Below are 23,048 nucleotides of genomic sequence, written 5' to 3'. Positions count from 1 at the left end.
TGCTATCGTGGTTCTAGGGCTGTTAATTTTCAAGGCTTCCTGAGAGCTAGGGAGAGGCAAAGGTGAATAGGGTAAGACAAAACATGGGAAAGTTACTGAGCTTATCAAGATTCCTCCCTTTTAGTATTATTTATTCACTTTTAAAATTTTATTTGAAGGACAGAGAGACAAAGAGAGATCTTCCATTCATTAGCTCACGCCACAAATGCCACCAATAGCCAGAGTTGGTTGGTGTCAGGAACCCACAGATTTCAGCCATCATATACTGCCTCTCAGGATGTGCACTACCAGAAAGCCAGATGAGAAGTGAAGGAGCCAGGTCTCAAGCCAGGCACTTCGTGGGAGGCACTTCGTGGGGTGTGGGGACTCCAAAAAGAGAATTAACCACCAGGCCAAAATCCTGACCCTCTACCTCTTTTTAAAAACTACTCCTCGCCGGCGCCGCGGCTCACTAGGCTAATCCTCTGCCTAGCGGCGCCAGCACACCGGGGTTCTAGTCCCGGTTGGGGCGCCGGATTCTGTCCCGGTTGCCCCTCTTCCAGGCCAGCTCTCTGCCGTGGCCCGGGAGTGCAGTGGAGGATGGCCCAAGTCCTTGGGCCCTGCACCTCATGGGAGACCGGGATAAGTACCTGGCTCCTGCCATCAGATCAGCACGGTGCACCGGCCTCAGCGCGCCGGCCGTGGCAGCCATTGGAGGGTGAACCAACGGCAAAAGAAGACCTTTCTCTCTGTCTCTCTCTCTGACTGTCAAAAAAAAAAAAAAAAAAAAAAGACTCCTCAAATTGTGCCAAACTTTTGGTTAATTTCGAAAGTCTGAAAAAGTTAATTTTGACTATAATTGCCAGTGTTCTTGCTACTTGAATGGAGCAACAGATTTCAGGGATCTTTATTCCACCGTTCCAGAAGTGCTTCCCCCATTTCATATGTGGGTACTTCAAAAAGTTTTGGGGAATAATAATTAAAAGATAAGTTTATTTAGCTGCAAAATATTTTGAAATCCATGCATAGTTTTTAAATAATATTCATTTTCCATGAACTTTTGAAAGCAAGGCATGGATTTTAAATGCTTTGCACCAGAATAAACTTATATTTTAATTCTACTTTCTACACTTTTCTGAAGTAACTTTGTATGTATTTATAATATATATGTGATAATATGTACATGTAAAAGACATTCATATGCATGTAGTGTGAAACCATGAAGAACTACTGAGCAAATATTTTACTCATAGGACTTCTAAAATATCAAATAGCCATGTAAATTGCAAAATAAGTATCAACACTAACAGTACTTTAGTGCTTTGGAAAAATGACATATGCATTTTTATATTGATAAGCTGATAAATGCCTTTCCTATCTTCCTTCTCTATTAAATCTAAAGCATTTCCTTCTTTGCCACATCAAATCACATGAACTAAGAATGCGTTGCTAATTCTATAAGTGATGGAACCGGCGCTGTGGCGCAGCAGGTTAAAGCCCTGGCCTGAAGCGCCGACATCCCATATGGGCACCGGTTCTAGTCCCAGCTGCTCCTTTTCCAATTCAGCTCTCTGCTGTGGCCTGGGAAAGCAGTGGAAAATGGCCCAAGTCCTCGGGCCCCTGCACCCACATGGGAGACCCGGAGGAAGCTCCTAGCTCCTGGCTTCGAATCGGCAGTTGCGGCCATCTGGGGAGTGAACCAGCGGATGGAAGACCTCTCTCTCTGTCTCTACCTCTCTCTGTAACTCTGTATTGCAAATAAATAAAAGTAAATCTTTAAAAAAATTTTGTAAGTGAAGATGAGAACATAAAGATGAGTGGCTGCTGCATTCCTATCCTGAATGTTCGTTTGTTTCCTTATCCCAAATTAGTGCTTTCCTCTCTTCCATACTCACATGCACACAACCAGTTGCATCTTACAATTTATATTCTCTGAGTTAATATTGTTAGTGGACCCACATTCTCCCAGATGTCTGTGTTTATCTTTCTCTACAAAACAACAATGATAGTATTTGGGAATTTGGTTTTACCATCTGTTTTAACATGACAAGACACTCTGTATAGCCTCATCTTTTTTTATACTATAAAATAGGTTAAGTCTTGAACTAAGAAGTGCTTTGTATTAGAATTATGTTACTGAGAAAAGCACCATGATTTTGTTTCCTTCTTCAGATGAAGAACACACCACAGAACACACACCCAACCACCACGTGCCTCAGCCCCCACAAGCTGTGTTCCCAGCATGCATCTGTGCAGCAGTACTTCCTATTGTTCATCTAATGGAAGATGGTGAGGTGCGGGAAGATGGAGTAGCAGGTACATCCTTGACCAGCTTGAACATTCTTAAGCTGTTCATTTGAGAAAAGACAATAGGGTGCTCTTGAATAGATTATCTACTGACTACATGTGGACTGGTTCTATGTACAGCTAAACTTGTAGCATGTCATTCTAACATCATCACTTTTTGCTTCTGCTTTTCTTACTGCTTTTATGGCCAAGAAATTACATTTAAAACGAACAGTTGAACCCAAGGACATTCTTTATGACCAGAGAACAGATCAACACTTACTTGGTCGTATGGAAATAAAACAGTGACTTTGATCACCTTAGAAATCTTTGATGTTCCCTTGACATCACTAAAGCCATCTTTCCAAATTGATTACCTTTACAGAGGTACTACTTAAGAGAATAATTGAAAAAATGAAATGACAAACTGGCTTTAAAAGTGAGTTACATTTGTGACAGATAATAGATTAATATTCTTAATGGTTTTTTTTTAAGATTTATTTATTTGAAAGTATGAGTTACAGAGAGCAAGAGAGAGAGACAGAGATCTTTCATCCACTGATGTACTCCCCAGATTGCTGCAAATGGGCCAAGCATATCCACCTTACCCATCCATAAGATTAGTTATTTAGGGCCGGTGCTGTGGCGCAGTGGGTTAAAGCCCTGGCCTGAAGCGCCGGCATCCCATGTGGGCACCGGTTCTAGTCCCAGCTGCTCCTCTTCCAATCCAGCTCTCTGCTATGGCCTGGGAAAGCAGTGGAGGATGGCCCAAGTCCTTGGGCCCCTGCACCCATGTGGGAGACCCAGAGGAAGCTCCTGGTTCCTGGCTTCAGATCAGCGCAGCTCTGGCCATTGCAGACATTTGGGGAGTGAACCATCAGATGGAAGACCTCTCTCTCTCTCTCTCTCTCTCTGTGTGTGTGTGTGTGTGTGTATGTAACTGATTTTCAAGTCAGTGAATAAATCTTTTAAAAAAATTAGTTATTTATCCATATGATTACCCCATTAGGAGTAGAAGCCTAATTATTACTGGCTCATTTGCTTTATCTTGCTGAAGAAGATACTATTTAAAGCATTCATGTAGGCACTAAAAGATCATCTCTAATTCATTTGCATGCTATCCAAAACATATTTTCAAAAACCAAATAATTACTTTAGGAATTTCTCCATACAATAAGCAATGATGTATGACTCTAGTAAATATCACTGCTAGTATTAGTGTGATTTTCACAACAAAGACAACTGCATATATTTACAAAGGTATTATTTGCAAAAGCAATACTGATACCTAAAGACCATCCAACATTTTTGTTACTTTTTCTTTACATGTGAAAATATTCAGAGACAACAAGAAGAGAACAGATATTCACCTTTCAATGGAAGAGGGTTCACAGAACCTTCTTCAGGCAAAGGGAGATAGTAAAGCTTAGTAAATTGTTAGATGCTGTATTTGATAGACTTATCTCCATTTAAGACAGTTATTCAATTTCCTTTCTCTTCCAAAGTGAGTGCTGTGGCCCAGCAAGTCTTGTGGAATTGTCTAATTGAAGATCCATCAACAGTTCTTCGACATTTTCTGGAAAAACTGACCATCAGCAATAGACAAGTAAATTCTTCTTCCTCTAGAGTATAGCTGTGAGTGTGTACATTGTGAAAAACAAGCCACAAATTTTGTAGTGGCAGGCATGCAACATTAATGTCTTCTGATACTTAGCTAGTGCATGGTTTTTAAGTAATGATAATGATGAACAATATTGCATTGTATTGATTTCTTCAAATTTCTCCATTAATTGGTATCTCCATATGCACATTGCTAGTGGTATTTTTAAAAACCAGTGATTAACGATAAGATACTACAAGATTTTCAAATTTTAAAAGATTAGATTCCGTATAATGTTTTTCCTATTACATATACTTATTGGATTCTGATTAATAGTCAGTCTCTGATGTGTGTAGCACTAATATAATATGCTACAACTCTCTATTACTCAAAAACTCTAATTTCCAGACCACCCCATAAGAAAATTATACCAAATAAAAGTAACTTTAGGAGGAATGGCAAATGCACAGATGATTAAAAATTGTTTCTTTATTGTGGTCATATTCACTGGAAGGTTTAGTTTCTGAAAGTTAACGCCAATTACAGACATTCAGTGTATTCTCTCCAGGCCTTACTTGATCTGTGTCACACAAAAACTGGGAAACAGAATTATGTTCAATAAGCCTAGTGTACTTAATGTATCCAACAGGTTCTCTTCATATTTCCATCTCTTCTGGCAGCCATAGGAAGTAGAGCTGACTAAATATTCAGCTCGGCTTTGATTTGTCTGTTATATTTGTGTAACTATAACATCTATTATATGAAAATGTTGAATATGATTGAAATTAGCATGTGGGCAAAAGTAAGACAAATACCTCCCCTCCTCTTGCTTGTTAATAAGTTTGTTTTATTTCCTTAAGCATGGCAGCTGAATGAAAATTGAAGCATTAAAAATTCTGCTGCTCTTTCAGGATGAGTTAATGTACATGCTGCGCAAACTTCTCTTGAACATTGGAGACTTCCCTGCCCAGACATCTCACATCCTATTCAACTATTTGGTAAGTCCCAGCAGCCAGTAGCTTATAAATTTTCATTTCCATGTAAGAAACAGCAAAATGATTTAAAAAGGTCTTAGGAGATTGTTTTCAATAAATTTCCATTAATTATGTTACTGAAGGTGAATCATGGTCAGCTAAATTCACCACTTTTGGTGTGGGAAGCCCCTGCCTGGCAGAGACTTGGCATATGGTGGGTGTTCAACAAATGCCAGCTTCCTCTGTCTTCTTTTAGGGTTATGTAATTTCCTTCTGTTGGTTCTTAATTTTGGTTTCTGTTGAGAAAACTTATATGTCATTTGTTTCTTTTTTTCTCTTTTCTTATTTTGCTGTTTAAAACACACGCACATACAGAGAAAGAGAGAGAGAGAGAAAAGCCTAGAGAAGTGTTGCCCTAGAGAAGCATTTGTGGGTGTATTTTTTCCAAGACACCTATCTATGCTTCAAAATTCCTGACAGCTCCTTTCTGAACCTTCTTTTTATTCTTTCCCTTATACCCTAAATGAATATGCACCATGACCATTCCTTGAAGTTGCAGCTTAATAAAGGAAAACAGGGAGAACTCGTTCTTTCTCGCTTCTGTCATCATCAGGGAAATCTTTATCCACATACACCTGCATCTGTAGTAGGATGATAAATTTAACTCACTGTAACTCCAATGTACTAAGAGAATTCATTCATTCTTCCCCCTTGTCTGTGACAGATTTGGTCTTCCTCCTGGGTGCCTGCTTAGTGGTTTCCATTTTAGTGATACACAAAAATATAGGGGAGCCCATTTCATCGTTTTCAGGTTATAGTCTGTCCTGGTTACTGTGATGAAAAGTACTTGGCAAGCATTTTCACAGAGGGTGTGAAGACATAGGAGAATATTTAATTTAAAAAAATAGAAAAAAGCAGGGTGATGAGAATGTGATTTCAGGATTATTATAGCTCTGTGAACTACTCCTGTTCTGGCTCGTAGGTGGGATTAATCATGTACTTTGTGCGGACCCCCTGTGAATGGGGAATGGACGCCATATCAGCCACTCTGACTTTCCTGTGGGAGGTGGTAGGTTACGTGGAGGGCCTGTTCTTCAAGGATCTCAAGCAGACAATGAAGAAGGAACAGTGTGAAGTAAAGCTGCTGGTGACCGCTTCGATGCCAGGTAATCCACTGTTGCTTTGGGCTGACACAAATGAAAATAGATAGGTAATAGATAGATAGGTAGATAGATAATAGATAAATAGGTGATAGATAGATAATAGATGATTGATAGATGATAGATAGATGATAGATGATAGATAGGTGATAGATATATAGGTGATAGATGATAGATGATTGATAGATAGATAGATAGATATAGATAGGTGATAGATGGATAGATAAATAGATAATCTTTGAAAAACCAGTAAGCTCTTTCATTCATAGAAAATGTGCAGAGTTCTAACCCCTAGTAGTGAGTGCTTCAAAGAATTTTTGTTTAATGCAGTCAGAAGAAATACAATGGGCCCTTTAAAAAAGTTGGCAGTTGCCAGATGAAAAGGGCAACATCAGAACTGGGATCCTCGTGAATAAGGCCTTGAAGGGCTGCCAAGGTGGAAGATATACTTAAGTCTATCGCAGACAGCCAGCTTAACTGAAAGCCTTTTGAGTAAATCTTGGCACTGCAAGGAGAGAATAATATTGTTTGCATGGCACAGGCCCCAGTCCTTTGTGAGCTCAATGAGAGATGGTTTTATGAAACGCTGGAAAAGGGGGAGCAGGAAGCAGGGCAGTTACAGAAGAATACGCAGTGTGATGTCAACTCTAGATACAGTTCCTTCTCACTGTGAAGGACTTGTTTCCAAGCCTTTGTTCTTGTCAGATGACTAAGAAAATATGAGATGACAGAAGGTATTGAAACAAAGAGAAAGAAGAAATTATGAATAGATAAGAACACAGGCTCTGGCAGCAAAGATGCCTGTGATAAATTCAGCACTGCCGTTTATTAGTTGTATAATTAGCATTGTCTGTGAAAAAGAATATTGTCCTAAGCTTTCTATCTTCATGTGTAAAACAGGAATACAATTTTCACAATTGTGGGGAATAAATGGTAGGGATATAAAATACTTGCTGCCATACCCAGATTCATAAATGGCAATTTATTTATATGTTCAGAAGAATATCCAAAAATGTGATCTTTTTTTATCATAGCAAAGGAACTTATATGAGATGTCATTTATACACTTAAAAACAATGTGCTAAAAATCAGTGTATCATAGTATCCACAAAGATTTATAATTAATGACTGAATTAGAATAGTTGCTGTCAATCAGCTGAGTAAAATACAGAAAATGTACATTTTAAATACATTTCAAATACATGTTTCTGTTTTTACTAGTATCTCTGCTTATATTTTCTCAATTCTTATGTCCTGGCTATCTAATTTAAAATACAGGGTTATGTTACTTGTTGCAATACTTGATTCTGACTCCTCTACTACATAAATGCATGCCTTTGAATAAGTTTTTCAGTTTCTTTCTGTTTTCTCATTTGGAAGAAAAAATAATGATATCCATATCATGGTTTGCTGTGAGATTTGAATACAATATACATAAAAAGATAAAAATATTGGCAACTCCATAAATAGTAGCCATTATTATTTGTTAAACTAATATATTTAAATTATACATTTATGAATAAATAAAATTAATGAAATACACACCTCACCTTAAATACTTAGTAACAAGAGTAGTAAAAATGTCAACTTACTGAGAACATTTTAATATTTTATGCTTTACATACAAACTTTCTTGTAGTGGAAGTCAGTTTATTATTACTTTTTTTTAAAGATGTATTTGTTTATTTGAAAGGCAGAGTTACTGAGAGATGGAGGCAGAAGCAGAGAGAGAGGTCTTCCATCTGCTGGTTCATTCCCCAGATGGCTGCAATGGCTGTAGCTGGGCACAAAGCCAGGAGCCAGGAGCTTCCTCTGAGTCTCTCACGTGCGCCATCTGGTACTGCTTTCCCAGGCCATAGCAGAGAGTTGGATCGGAAATGGAGCAGCTGGGAATTGAACCTGCACCTGTATGGGATGCCAGTATAACAGGCAGCAGCTTTACCTGCTACACCACAGAGGCGGCCTCAGTTTATTATTACTCAGTATATTTATTTTACTTTCTGCAGGTACCAAAACCCTGGTAGTTCATGGACAGAATGAGTGTGATATCCCAACCCAGTTACCAGTCCACGAAGATACTCAGTTTGAAGCACTGTTGAAGGTAGGAATGATCTTGACAAATGATCTTCTGTGCAAAATGCCTATGGTCACCTCACTAAACATCCATCTTACAATTAAGTGGTAATTTTCTATCTTCAAATGAATGTGTGCATTTCTTGGAGAACCTGCTCCGCTATTTTGTACTTAAATGGTTTCCTCCACTTTTCCTGGCATTGTACACTGAAGCAGGCAAAATCAGGCAGGCTCTGTCTGGGCTACACAACAGTGCAGCACTCAGGTCTATTCCTAACTCCTCCTGTGATGCTGTGCATTCCCGCATCGGAATTTCTTGGCATCACTTGTGGTCCTTATGTAGTTGCCCTGGTTCGCCCATTGATAGCACATAGAAACTCTCGCCGTCAGGTATGCTTCGTGTCAGAAACCCCTTTTGTAGGATCTAGTTAAACAATATACAGTCTTGACTTGCTACTAAATTATTAGAGAATCAGATAATACTCATATATGCCTTGGAATGCATCATATGAGTCAAAGAATTATTTTCTAATAGTTATGGAAATCATCACCCAAAAAAATGTAATCTATAGCAAATGTGGCTGTAAGTGACCACATTTGGATTTCATTTCTTAGAAATCCAAACTGTCAGTAATCCTGTGTTTCCTGGAACACAGCTAGCTCTGGGCTCAGATTTAAGTTAAAAGGCTTCCTAAAAAATCGGTTTTGTAACTCTTGTATTTTATTTTAGTAGAGGGGGACTTTATTCATCCCTTGGGCTTTACCCAGATATCTCCAGAGAATTTCTAAGGTCTAGTAAAGCCAGCTTCAGCAGCCACTCCATTTGTAAACTCAGATTGGACAGAAAAGCATGGCAGAAAATTAAGGGACCAAACCCTGGCTTCATCATCACCAATGAGACCAAAATTCACAATAGGACCATTCTAGTGTCAGTGTTTTTTTCAATATCACTGGGATACTACAGTGGGTTATAGATATTATCTACATGAAAGCACTGGATCTCATATACAGGACATCATAAGTGCTGCTTACTTTATAATTTGTGTTGTTTTAACGTTGTTGCTAAACATGGTTTCTTCCCGATATTGAGACCAGTAGGTGCACTGTACCTCCACAGTCCATCACTCAGTCTGAATTTTACCTGTGCCTCTTTGGGCACTGTGAGAGCAGACTGAAAATATTACATTAACAGTTCTTATGATATAATGCTTTGGATAATTATGTGTGTATATTCATATGTACATATAGATACATGTAATATGCAAAAATATACATATGATATAAACACATATAAAATCCTAAGACGTTACCTTGCTTTTTGATTCTAGTACTTTTCAGCTTACTACATAACACATAATATATTCTTGATAAACATTTGTTAAAATTTATTATTCTAGGAGTGTCTGGAGTTTTTTAATATCCCAGAGTCCCAATCAACACATTATTTTCTCATGGATAAACGATGGAACCTTATCCACTACAATAAGGTGAGACTGTGCAGCAGAAAGACCAAGTTGAGTTGTGTCTAGCCTTGCCATGCCTTTCCTAAGGAGAGCTTGGGGAGGCATTGTTGTTTATAGGTTAAAAGAATGGTCACTTGGGGGCTGGCATCATGGTATAGTGGGTTAAGCCAGCCTACAACATTGGCATTCCACATGGGCCCTGGTTCAAGTCCCAGCTTTTCCACTTCCAATCCAGCTCCCTGCAAATGTGCCTGGAAAAGCAACAGAGCATGGTCCAAGTGCTTGGGCCCCTGTACCCATGTGGGAGACCTGAAGAAGCTCCTGGCTCCTGGCTCCTGGCTTTGGCCTGGCCTAGCCCTTGCTGTTGTGACCATTTGGGGAATGAAACAGCAGATGAAATATCTCTGTTTCTGTCTCTACCTATCGCTCTGTAACTCTGCCTTTCAAATAAATAAGTAAATCTTAAAAAAAAAAAAAAATGGTTACTTGGGTCACATCACCTGGCTGTCTGTGTCACTTTGGCCTACTTCCTTTGCCTTTCCACCGTTCAGTCTCCTCTATACAATGAAGGGAATGATAAGAGTATCTGTGCTGGGGAAATATAATCATAAAAGGAGATACGGCACCAAGTTATTCATCATTACTATATCTAAGTGAAAACCTAAGTTGCCCATATAATGTGTGTGTCTATATAGTTTTTTTGTTTGTTTGTTTGTTTGTTTGTTTTTGACAGGTAGAGTGGACAGTGAGAGAGAGAGACAGAGAGAAAGGTCCTCCTTTTTGCCGTTGGTTCACCCTCCAATGGCCGCCGCGGCCGGCGCGCTGCGGCCGGCGCACCGCGCTGATCCAATGGCAGGAGCCAGGAGCCAGGTGCCTTTCCTGGTCTCCCATGGGGTGCAGGGCCCAAGCACCTGGGCCATCCTCCACTGCACTCCCTGGCCACAGCAGAGAGCTGGCCCGGAAGAGGGGCAACCGGGACAGAATCCAGTGCCCCGACCGGGACTAGAACCCGGTGTGCCGGCGCCGCAAGGCGGAGGATTAGCCTAGTGAGCCGTGGCGCCGGCTGTCTATATAGTTTTAATGCTGTTTTGGTTCCCTTTTCTGTTATGCCAAATATGAACATAATGGCCTGATCTAATGAGCAAAAGGGCACCTCAGGACAGCCATGGTCATCACTTTACAGTGACATTTCCAGAGTCATAGGAGATGCCCTTGGCTTCGTTGTTCTATCTCTTGGAAAAGGTACCCAGCCTGGGTGACATAAGACTTTCCTGATAAGAGGGTTTTTGTAGAATTTTGGAGCAAGAAAGAAGAATAAAAACCATTAAAGAATAAAGGAATTTTTCAATTTTTCTGATATTTGGGTAAAGAGCAAACTAGATATAATTTAATCATTTGTTGCTGACGTCATAAATAAGAGAGTCAGTTGTTAAATCAACAACAGGAGTTACTGTGCGCTTGCTCCCCATGTAGGATCTCTGTCCTTAATCTGTTGTACTATGTGAGTTAACGGTAAAATTAGTATTCAAACAATACTTTATACTTTGTGTGTCTGTGTAGGTGCAAACTGTTGAAATCTTTACTTAGTATAAACTAAATTTATCTTCTGTATATAAAGATAATTAAATATGAAACTTAATGAAGAATGGGATGGGAGAGATAGTAGGAGATGGGATGATTTGCAGGTGGGAGCGTGGTTATGGGGGTGAAAACCGAGGGTTGCGGGTGGGAGGGACGTTATGGGGGGGAAGCCATTGTAATCCATATTCTGTACTTTGGAAATTTATATTCATTAAATAAAAGTTTAAAAAAATTTTTGAAAGTATAAATAAAAGTTTTAAAAAATCTAAACCAAAAAAAAGTAATCATTTGAAACTTTTATTTCTCTTTGTGCAATACATCACAGACCTATGTTCGAGACATTTATCCTTTCCGGAGGTCGGTGTCTCCACAGCTGAACCTTGTGCATATGCACCCAGAGAAGGGACAGGAGCTCATTCAGAAACAGGTGTCTGACCACTTTGATTTTATTCTATGGTTTGGTTATGGTTCTATGAAAATTAGTAATGTGTTGCCAAACCTGAGATTCTGTGTTTCTTTGATTTTGTCTGGAGAGAGTGTACAGATAGAATTGCTCAATTGAGTATCCCCCAAAATAGTGTGTTGTTACTTAAATGATGCCATAATGTACAAGCATTAAGAAACACACCCTTGGAATGATGCTATGATAAATTTTGGGTATAAATCAAAGAAATCTTACCATTTATGCCTATTAGTTTCTAAGTATGACTTCTTGTTTCACATTTTGGTAACTGGGAAAGAATTTGCACATTGTTGGAGTACATAATGTAGAGCACATAATGTAGTGATAGGAAGGTTGTCCCAGAAGTCTTCACTAGCTGAGGAAAAAAGCAAAAGGGCCAGTGTAGTATGTCTGACAAAAGCATTGAACTCAAGTCCAGAGATATGTATTCTGTCCTAGTTCTGTCACTGACCACAGATCTTATGTTATGCACTTCTATTAAAATATGAGGTAATATAATCAAGCGGTCTCAAATCAGACATTAAGCTTAAGGAAATTCACTATTCTGCATGCAAAATACAGATTTAAGATGCAATTCTAAACATAATGCAATATTAATATTGTCTATGATTGCATTTACTTTTTAATAAAGCCTTATACATGAATCTCAGGACACTTGATCTTTTCCCGCAAATGACAAGAATGCTAATTTGGCATCAAACTATCTAAAAATCTCTTTATGAGGTGACTAAAAATGGCATGAAATTACTATTTGAGCAATTAAAACTGTAGCTATCATTAACTAGCAAATTATACTTAAAAAAAAACACTGAATATGTTGCAAGGTGTGAGGAATTGGACAAAACTGTAAGATGTTAAATATAAAAAAAAAAAAACTAAGATGATTCTACCAAAAGGATTCCAGCCTCTGATTTTAACAGCAAGGTAATTAAAACCATAGTCTATAAGAGCACTTCGTGGGGGGAGGAGGGGAGCATGCATGTATGTGTGTATCATACTTCAGAACACGTTTCAAAAGAATCCCATAAAATGGGACTCTTGCTCTTGGCACACCCCAGGTCACCGTCCCAAGCTTCTAAGTCTCCCAAGGAGGTGACACCCTGGAGGCCTGAGGTCTGTTTCAGCAGCTTCCTCAACAGCATCTCACTGCTTATGAGCACTAATCACAAGCCCTGCCCACTGACCATCAAGACAAAAAGGACTGAGAGAGAGGCTAGGAGCCCCACATGAGTTCATCCAAGCCCAGAACTCAAAGGGGACACAAATCTAGGGCCCCTCGCTTTTGTGCCAACATGGATTAAGGGAAGATCCCATTTCTATATTAGAGAGATGGGGCAGGGGGCAGATCTAGAACTTTCAGGAAAGAGCTTAAGGTGTCTGTGGAAATGATAGCAGCAATTAGAACTTCCTGCTTGGCTCCCTGTTAGAGAAAGTCTTTCCTATTATGGCATCCAACAAATAGGCTCCCTGGAACATTTTGCTGTTCTTAACAATGCTTGGCTTGTACTCCTCCAGCCTACAAACTCTGCAAAAAAATGCTTCGTTTCATAGAGCAAGCAGATGCAGGAAGTGAGAGTGACTTACCATTGTTTGCTTTTTACTGTGTGTTAAAGAAGGAAGGCATTTCTCCCTCCTTCCACTCCCCTGCCTTCCCACCCCCACTCTTCCTTTTGTCAGTCTGGCCATTCAAGGAATTACTTTGATTTCTTCACTCCACACTTTCAGAGTTCCCAATCCTGCTTTTTGTTGTCCACTAGGTATTCACGCGGAAGCTGGAGGAAGTAGGGCGAGTGTTGTTTCTCATCTCCCTGACCCAGAAGATCCCCACGGCCCACAAACAGTCCCACGTGTCCATGCTCCAGGAAGACCTCCTCCGGCTGCCCTCGTTCCCGCGAAGTGCTATCGACGCCGAGTTTTCTCTCTTCAGTGACCCTCAAGGTATCAAGCAAGTATTTGCATTTCCAATCCTGGGTCTTTGCTCCTGTCCTAAATTTGCTCTCAACTAGCAAGCACTGTCATCAGCAGATAGTCTGTAAGCCCGTGGTTTCCGACCCACCCACGTGTGCATTTAGAATCCCTCTGGAGGACTTCTTACAACACAGCTTGCTGGGTCCCACCGGCTCCTCTGAGTGTCAAGACAGGGTCCAAGAGCTTGTGTCTTGAACGACTCCCCAGGTGATGCTAATGCTGCTCGGCCGAGCACCAAATGCCAAGACCGCTGCTGTAGGCTAAGCATCAGCACCTGAGGGAAGCGGGGTGGTGTTGGTATGGGACAGAGTAAGCAACTAAGTGAAGAGCATGCATTTATAAGAAGCTTTGAGCTTCTCTAAGACAAAACCAACCTAGGGCAACAGAAATCAGAACAACAGTTTCCTCTGAAGTGGGGATGTGAATGAATTTCCCAAAAGGGGCCCGAGGAAACTTTCTGAGGTAATGTAAATTGTCTTGAGATTGGGCAATTGGTTACATGAGGGCATAGTTTTTTCAAAAACTCACTGAATTTTACATTTAAGAATAGCACACTTTAAATGATTCTGGATCAAGGGGGAGAGGGACAGAGACATGAAAAGAGACTCATTTTGGAACCTTTATCTGTTAACTCGTTATTAAATGGGGACAATTTATTTAAATTAGCATCCTATGCCTCCGTGCCTTTGTCCAGAAACTACAGAGCAAGTGTAAAGAACTCTAGTCTGACCAGTAATTAGAATACCAAGCACTGTTCCCAACCCTGCCATTTTCTACCTGGGATAACTTATTTTTCTCAATTTTTTGCCCAGCTTTTTTAGCAGCAAAAATGCTGCAAATGCCTGCCCTGCCTTGCACAGAGTTAGATCAAAAAAGATGATTATCAAAATCCTTTGAGATCCAGGAAGTGTTAGACCAACGCCAGCAATGTGTGCTGGAAAGAATTTCAGCAGTGGATCCTTGCACCCCGGGGCTGGAACACATGCAAGACAATAGCACCCCAGCTTGGATCACCCTCTTAACGCTGACAGGGTTGGTGCAGGGGCTAATCCTGTGTCTGCCATTTCACGTTCTTGCAGCTGGGAAGGAATTATTTGGCCTTGACACTCTTCAGAAGAGCTTGTGGATCCAGCTCCTGGAGGAGATGTTCCTGGGCATGCCAAGCGAGTTCCCATGGGGAGATGAAATCATGCTGTTCCTGAATGTTTTTAATGGGGCTCTGATCCTCCACCCAGAAGACAGTGCACTGCTCAGGCAGTACGCTGCCACCGTCATCAACACCGCGGTGCACTTCAACCACCTCTTCTCTCTCAGTGGCTACCAGTGGATTCTGCCTACCATGCTGCAGGTGCTCAGTTTCTCCTCTCCTAGCACTTGTACTCATCAACAGCAGTTCAACAAGATCAATACCAAAACTCTAATACCAGAGTCACCTTTTCTGGTGACAACAGAAAGCGCTCATTGAATCTGCCGTACAAATTTTAAGAGTTTGCAGTATTCATTTCTTTCCTGGGATACCCCACAATGGCTGGGCTGTCCCATTTCTTCCAGGCCAGGGGTTCCCAGTGTGGCTTCTACACCAGCAGCATCAGCACTGCCTGGGAGCAGGTTAGAAATGCACATTCTTGGGTCCTGTCTCAAACCACTAAATCAGCAACCAGAGTTAGGACCCGATGATCTGTATAATAACAAGACCTCCAGGTGGTTCTGGTGCTGTAAATAATTCAAGAACCCCTGATGTCGAGCCAGATGTATGGCAAATGTTCAGCTGATGTTTCTCCCAAGAGATTCTTTGACCACTGTCCAAGCAGAGATTTTCATTGCCACTCCATATGATTTGATAGGGTTGGAGGAGGTGAATTTGGTAGGAAGATGCCTACAATATTCTTAACACTACATGAAAATTGTATGTTACAAACTTGAATACATGGTATAATCCAACTTGTTAGAATATGTGAGAGAGTGCCAGAATTTTCAAGAAGTATAAACAATAATTATCTGGAGGAAGGATTATAGGTGATCTTATTTGCTTTTTAAACTTTGTCTTCTGAACATTATAATGAATAGAACTGTTTTTTGGTAATCACTAAAAGGTTATAAAAAAGTAAAGAAATGTCTAATGGATATGTGACCACATATAGGCAGGATCTGGGGGCTCACCCTAGTTCTCTGTTTTTATGGAAGTTTTAATAAATATTATGAAAGTAATACATGCTTGTTCAAAGTACAGTTTGTTCAACCTATGAAGGCAAGAGATTTACTTCTGCTATTGCAAGACCTGCCTTATTTTTAAGTAGTTGAAATTTTCTGTACTATTTATTGATTACCAGAAGCAGTTATGCTCATTGTAAAGATCAGAAGCCAAAAAGTTTAAAGAACAAATAAAGATCACCTGTACTCCTTCCTCCCAAATAAACATATTGTTCTACTTCTTGAAAATCCTGGCACTCCCTTCCTTTCCTCTAACACACATTCTTTCACTCTTTGTCTCTCTCTGACATACATTCACACATTCTTTCTCTCTCGTTTTCTCTCTCTCTGCATGTGTGTATGTGCGTGTGTGTGTGATTCTTTCAATAAAAGTTGGATTACACCATATATTAAGTTTGTAACATGATTTTCATGTTATACGAAGAATATTATAGGTATTCTTCAGATAGTTCCATTTAGCACTATAGCATTATTTTATATAACTGTACAGTATTCCATTGTTTGCATGTAGCATAATTCACTTAACCAATCACTATTTATGAATAATTTAAGTGGTTTCAAGTTTTCCACTATTTTAAACAAACTTACAACAGGAACTATTGGACATATATCTTGTACATTTCTCCAGTTCTTTCTTTGAGATAAATCCCTATTAAAAAACTTCCTAGGGAACAGTATATTTTTATTTTTTAATATTGATTTATTTATTTGAAAGTCAGAGTTACACAGAGGGAGGAGAGGTAGAAAGAGAAAAGTCTTCCATCCACTGGATGGCCAGAGCTGCGCCGAAGCCAGGAACCAGCATCTTCTTCTGGGTGTCCCATGTGGGTACAGGGGCCCAAGCACTTGGGCCATCTTCTACTGCTTTCCCAGGCCATAGCAGAGAGCTGGATTGGAAGTGGAGCAGCTGCAATTCGAACTGGCGCCCATATGGGATGCCAGCACTGCAGGTGGCGACTTTACCTGCTATGCCACAGCAGCGGCCCTATTGATGTTTAGTATTTATATGTATATTAACAAATTTCTCTCTGGAAAGTCTATTCCATTTTACTCTCCCCTTTACCAGTGTATGAAATTAACTACATCCCTCCATGCTTCCCGTAGCTATGAATTTTTAAAGCAAATACAATTTTGATACATTGTTAAATCATGTTTGAATATGTGGTGTTTTCCATAGGTATACTCTGACTATGAAAGCAATCCCCAGTTGCGTCAAGCCATCGAATTTGCTTGCCACCAGTTCTACATTCTACACCGGAAGCCCTTTGTGCTCCAGCTGTTTGCTAGTGTGGCCCCTCTCCTGGAGTTTCCTGTGAGTAAGCTCTATGGAAGTAAATGAAGACCAATCAAGTGAGAGGGACAAAGGTTATTAATTCAGAATTGCTTTGTGGATATAGAGCAAGGGAGTCAGCTGCCATCACTTTTTTGGCAGAGTTGCAGAAGCAGGTAGGGGAGTGGGAAAGCCTTCTAGAGGAAAAAGAGGGAAGCTTCAAGTGTGCCCCACTTGGAGGCTGCTGGCCTGCTAAAGCAGTTGGCAAGCTAACTAGAAGCAGGGCATCCTATGTAACTGGATAATGGTGCACATATGGCTTTTGCTGGTTGATTGTAAGTTGGAAACTGGTAAAAAAAAAAAAAATAGGGAAACTGTCAGTTATTAATTAGGTCTTGACCATTTTATGCCAACTGCGTAAGAGTCAGATGTACTACTCCATACTTATGCAATAGCATTGCTGGATGCAGAAGTATGTAATCTAAACATCAGATAGATGCTGTTCCAGAACAATACCCCAAGTTGCTGGAAGAGTTGCTATAAAACTTACAAACCTGGGTTCCTTCACCTGATGCACAGAAAGCCAGTCACTGACACAGGGGCAATGAAGACAGCAGGGATTTATTTGCAAAGTTTAGGAAAAGGAGCTGGCCAGCTATCACTTAATACCCAGGCAACCCAAGGGGTAAAGGGTGATGATTATCTAGAATAAAGATGGAGCTGAGAGGTAAACTTTTAGCACATGTGCAAGTTCCTGGTTAGTCGGTGGTGCTCACAGCCTTCCTTTAAGTGGTCAGTGATGCTTTGCTCTTCAGGTAATTTTTATGATGGCCAAATGGGCTTCAATTACTCCAGGGGTGCCATTCAGGTAGTACTTTCTGGCTCAGACCTGAAATTCTCCTAAATGGGACCCCCCCAAGACAACAGTGGCCATCAAAGTGTCATCTACTGGAGAAGCAAATGGCCTCCTGAGTCCAGTGATTGAAACCTTGTAGGGCCAACTGTACCGTTCCGTCAATCCAGTGAGTTAATTTTAGTGCTATCAAAAGACAGGGCAAGGACACTTTCAGGGAGGAGGCAAGGAGACTGGTGCCTGGCATCTGGTGCTTTCATTAAAGACACTGATGAAAGGCTGGGTTTCAACGTTGTGGTTGTTGTTCATAATAAAGTTTATAAAATAATTTGAATTCATGGTCAAACTCTATTAGTACTAAGATGGGAATCAATAAACTAAAAAACAATTTTTTATACAGGATGCTGCCAATAATGGGCCCAGCAAAGGAGTGTCAGCTCAGTGCTTGTTTGACTTGCTGCAGTCCCTGGAGGGGGAGACTACTGACATACTTGACATCTTAGAGCTGGTGAAAGCCGAGAAGCCTCTTAAATCATTAGGTAAAAGCAATGAAATTATTTTTCCTGATATTAGTTTTCTCATTGTAATTGTTTTAAAAAATCTATTTTGAACTAAATAAAAACAGCAAAACAGTGGAACAATGATATCAATTGAGTGTATACATTTTTTAGCTCCTTTTTTCCTGAAATGTTTTTGTCGATCCTAAAGAGTGAGACATTGTATGCCATGAGAATTGTATTAAAGGAAAGTGCTGCAACTTTCAGAAAGTTGGTTTATCCTGGGTAATTCTAAGTGACTACCCTCCAAAATGGCTTTGTATGATCATTGAATGTGTAGAGCTTGATATAATTCAAGCCTTATACAAATGTCCTTTGGTGTCCTCTGTAACATAATTCTTCTAAAACTACCCTCCCTCAAAAAAAAAAAAACACGTTTCATCTTCATCTTATCACTTAAAAATTGGGAACATAATTTCATGTCCATTCTATGGAAAAAATGAATAGTTTTCACAGTTTAAAGATAAAATCTGGGGCTAGTGTTGTGGTGTGATAGATTATAGTATCACTTGCTGATGCTGCCATCCCATGTCAGAGTGCCACTTCAAGTCCTGGCTGCTCCACTTCTGATCCAGCTCCCTGCTAATGCACCTGAGAAGGCAATGGTTGATGGCCCAAGTACTTGGACCCCTGCCACCCATGTGCAAGATTAAGATGGAGTTCTTGGCTGCTGGCTTCAGCCTGGCCCAATTCCAGCTATTGAGGCCATTTGGGGAGTGAACCAACTTATGGAAGAGCGCATTCTCTTTGTCTCTCCCTCTGTCACTCTTCTAGATAGATAGACAGACAGATAAATAGATAATCGATAGATTTTTTTGAAAAATAAAATCTAACAAAGAAAAGGCTAAAAAATATGACTGACAAAATAACTTTAGGAGTAAGAAGGTTTTCTTTACTCCCAGAGGAATCTACTTTGATTGTGTGCCTGCCATGATTTTTTCTGTCTTTTCAGATTTCTGCTATGGGAATGAAGATCTGACTTTCTCCATCAGTGAAGCCATTAAACTCTGTGTTACTGTGGTGGCATATGCCCCTGAATCATTCAGAAGGTAACTGTCCATGCCTGCAATAAGTATATATGCAAGGAAATAAAATGAAACAAAACAAAGGTTATGTTTGGTAACATCACCCTGTAATATTCTAAAACTCAAGTTTTTAAAAATTAAATTTAGGAAGTTTGGCATAGCAGAAGTCTTGAAAATAGTAAATCCTCATTGATTTGAAAGCCTCTAATTTGAAATCTGTATAGAGGTTAAAATGTTTCATCTTTTTGGAAAATATTTTCCTCACATAGTGCACAAATTAGTAGCAAACAAAATATCAGAAGAGATATCAAAACTATTTAGGAAAATACATCTCAAAGAGCTATAGGAATTGCTGTCACATGAAAGATAAGATTATAAATCTTGCTTTTCATTTTACCAAGTGCACGGAATCCAAAACACTCACCTAGAGGGTGAGTCACCTCAATTCCAGGATGTCAGCCATGGTCTGATATATAAGTCTCTTGTCTCTATTAATAGTGCCAGTCTGTTGGTGAACTCTTCCAGAAATAAGGAAGAAGCCAAACTGATTATGTACATTATGTCTTCCTGCCTTAGTCCCTTGGATCTTCTCTCCTAGGCCAGAACAAATAATGGGCCAAGAGGGGCCAAAATTTACGTTAATTGAACTATTTTTGCCAGAAGGAAACATGAGGAATGACTAAGAAATGCTTCCCACCTTCCCACACTCCCAACACTTATGAAAATGATGAGATGGTGGGTGTTTGGTACAGCATTTACAATATTGCTTGTGATGCCACATCCCATGTCGAAATACATGGGTTCAAATCCCGGGTCCTCTTCCAATTCTAGCTTCCTGTTCATGTGTATCCTGAGAGGCAACAGGTAATGGCTACAGTGGTTAGGTCCCTGCTACCTACATGGAAGATCCAGATTGGGTTTCATGGTCTTGGCTTCAGTTTGCCCCAGTCCTGACTGTTGTGTGGGTATTTGGGGAGTGAACCCACAGATGGAAGATTTCTCTCTCTCTCTCTCTCTCTCTCTCTCTTTCTCTCTCTCTGTCCTCCATCTCTCTGACTTCCAACTAAATGAAAATAAATAATTAATTAGTTTTTAGAAAAACAACGAGTATTAAACACTTTATTTGTGTCAAACTGGATTGTGGTTTTGTCTAGAAGAGTAGTATAATAGGGTGGCCCTGCTCCTACAATGTCACAGTTCCAAAAAAGGTTCTAGAATGGATCAAAACCTCTGCTAAGTTCAAGTCCACTCCATACCTGAATGTAAAATATTGCTCATATTTTCCATCCCAAATGTGTACAGCTATCCTGTTAATAGCATGTTTCAGAAATTCTGCATTGAGTTTTAAAATGCATGAGGATAAAAAGCAAGCTCCCTACTACCAAATTCCAAATAAGACATAAAATTATTTCAAGTTAAAATTCAAACACATTAAATGAAAAGGAACTAGAGTTCACAAATTCCCTTGTTATTGTTAATTAAAGGCCAAAGTCCAATACTGTTAAATTAATTTTTAAAAATCCTCCCTAATGTCCATTCCGTGCAATTTAAATCAGAGGCTTCTTGATGTCTGGGTAGAGTCAGGGTTTCTTTTTGCTTTTAAAGATTTATTTATTTATTTGAAAGTCAGAATTACACAGAGAGAGAAGGAGAGGCTGGTTCACTCCCCAATTGGCCGCAATGGCCGGAGCTGCACCGATCCAAAGCCAGGAGCCAGAAGCTTCTTCTGGGTCTCCCATGCAGGTGCAGGAGCCCAAGGACATGGGCCATCTTCCACTGCTTTCCCAGGCCATAGCAGAGAACTGGATCAGAAGTGGAGCAGCCAGGACTCGAACCAGCGTTCATATGGGATGCTGGCACTGCAGGTAGCAGCTTTACCCAGTACGCCATAGTGCCGGCCCCAGTTAGGGTTTCTTAAGCAGCTGGTTTCTGGGGTATTCTTACAGGGATACCAAGTTCCTGTTGCATTTAAATTCTTTTTAAATAAATCTATATTAGGGGTCAACACTTGATACAACAGTTATATTGCTGCTTGAGATGCCTGCATCCCAAATCAAAGTCCATGAGTTTGAGTCCTCACTCTACTTCTGAAACAGATTCCTGCTCATGTACACTCCAGGGAGGCAGCAGGTATACTTGGTCACATGGGTGACCAGAATTGAGTTCCTGGCTTCTGGTTTTGGCCCAGTCTGGGCTCTTGCAGATCTTTGGGAGTGAACCAGTGGATGGAAGCATGTTCTCTGTGTGTGTGTGTGTGTGTGTGTGTGTGTGTCTTTGGTTTTCAAATAAGCTTTTGTATTTTGTTTAAGTGCAATACTTATATAAAATCATTTTAAGATGATAATTTTATAGTTTCATGAATGGTATTAAAGTTATACATCTATGGGCCGGCGCCACGGCTCACTAGGCTAATCCTCCACCTTGCGGCGCTGGCACACCGGGTTCTAGTCCTGGTTGGGACGCCGGATTCTGTCCCGGTTGCCCCTCTTCCAGGCCAGCTCTCTGCTGTGGCCAGGGAGTGCAGTGGAGGATGGCCCAAGTGCTTGGGCCCTGCACCCCATGGGAGACCAGGAGAAGTACCTGGCTCCTGCCATCAGATCAGCACAGTGCGCTGGCTGCAGCGCACCGGCCGCGGCGGCCATTGGAGGGTGAACCAATGGTAAAGGAAGACCTTTCTCTCTGTCCCTCTCTCTCTCACTGTCCACTCTGCCTATCAAAAAAAAAAAGTTATACATCTATTTAACTACTACTCAGATAACAAAATCAGACAGAGGTACCATTACCCTGATCTCCAGCACAATGAAGCAGCTTTACTTATTTCTGAACTCCATTGAAATTAAGTAATATGATAGGTACTTTTTAATGTCTGAGTTCCATTACTCAATATTATTTCATGAGATTCATTTATATCGTGTCTAACAGCAGTTTATTCTTTTTCATTCATCTATAATATTCCATTCTGTGCTATGTCATAATTTATTATTTTTTTATTGATGGTCACTTGTATTCAATTTGAAGCTATTGCAAATGATGCTGCAACAAGCATTTCTGTATATATCTTTTCAAAATTCTATTTAAGTTATACAAGTTTCATGTATTTCATATATACGTATTTAGGAACAGTGACACTTCCCTCCAATCCTCCCTCCTGGCCACACTCCAACCTTCCTCCTCCTCCTCATATTCCCTCTCTTAATTTTTATAAAAGATTTATTTTCAGTTTACTTAATGATCATATAGTTAACCCTATACTAAGTAAAAGACTTGAACACATAGTATGAAGAGAACAACAACAACAACAACAAAAGCCACACACACACACACTGTTCCTTAACGGAAGAGACAAAAGCTGTAAACAATCATTAAATCTCAAAATGTCTAGTTCACTCCAATATATTACATTTCAAATACTCTGTTAGTTACCTCAGATCAAGGAAAACATATAATATCTGTCTTTGGGGGACTGGTTTCCAGTTGCATCCCACTCCTGGCAATTTACCAAAACCAAAATAAATATATGAAAGAGTTATCTGTACCCCCATGTTCATTGTAGCACAATTCACAATAGCCAAGATATGGAATCAA

The 23,048-nt window shown here is 40.1% G+C and overlaps 1 protein-coding gene across 12 annotated transcripts in view; it reads left to right on the top strand.

Annotated features, from left to right (window-relative positions):
* The window catches only part of UNC80 (unc-80 homolog, NALCN channel complex subunit), a 245,541-nt gene that overhangs the window by 174,223 nt on the left and 48,270 nt on the right, over positions 1-23,048 (top strand). For all 12 annotated transcript variants that reach the window (XM_008259087.4, XM_008259090.4, XM_008259085.4 and 9 more), the window contains 12 exons: positions 2,152-2,295; positions 3,771-3,871; positions 4,777-4,863; positions 5,822-6,005; positions 8,006-8,100; positions 9,470-9,559; positions 11,442-11,543; positions 13,337-13,517; positions 14,627-14,895; positions 16,936-17,070; positions 18,282-18,420; positions 19,391-19,487. In XM_008259087.4, the coding sequence (XP_008257309.2) occupies positions 2,152-2,295; positions 3,771-3,871; positions 4,777-4,863; positions 5,822-6,005; positions 8,006-8,100; positions 9,470-9,559; positions 11,442-11,543; positions 13,337-13,517; positions 14,627-14,895; positions 16,936-17,070; positions 18,282-18,420; positions 19,391-19,487 (1,624 nt within the window). The remainder of the gene's footprint in view (positions 1-2,151; positions 2,296-3,770; positions 3,872-4,776; positions 4,864-5,821; positions 6,006-8,005; positions 8,101-9,469; positions 9,560-11,441; positions 11,544-13,336; positions 13,518-14,626; positions 14,896-16,935; positions 17,071-18,281; positions 18,421-19,390; positions 19,488-23,048) is intronic.

The sequence above is a fragment of the Oryctolagus cuniculus genome, chromosome 3 (assembly GCF_964237555.1).
Source record: "Oryctolagus cuniculus chromosome 3, mOryCun1.1, whole genome shotgun sequence".
Lineage (NCBI taxonomy): Eukaryota > Metazoa > Chordata > Mammalia > Lagomorpha > Leporidae > Oryctolagus > Oryctolagus cuniculus.
The sequence above is the reverse complement of the archived record's forward strand: the minus strand, read 5'-3'. Positions and strand labels throughout refer to the sequence as shown.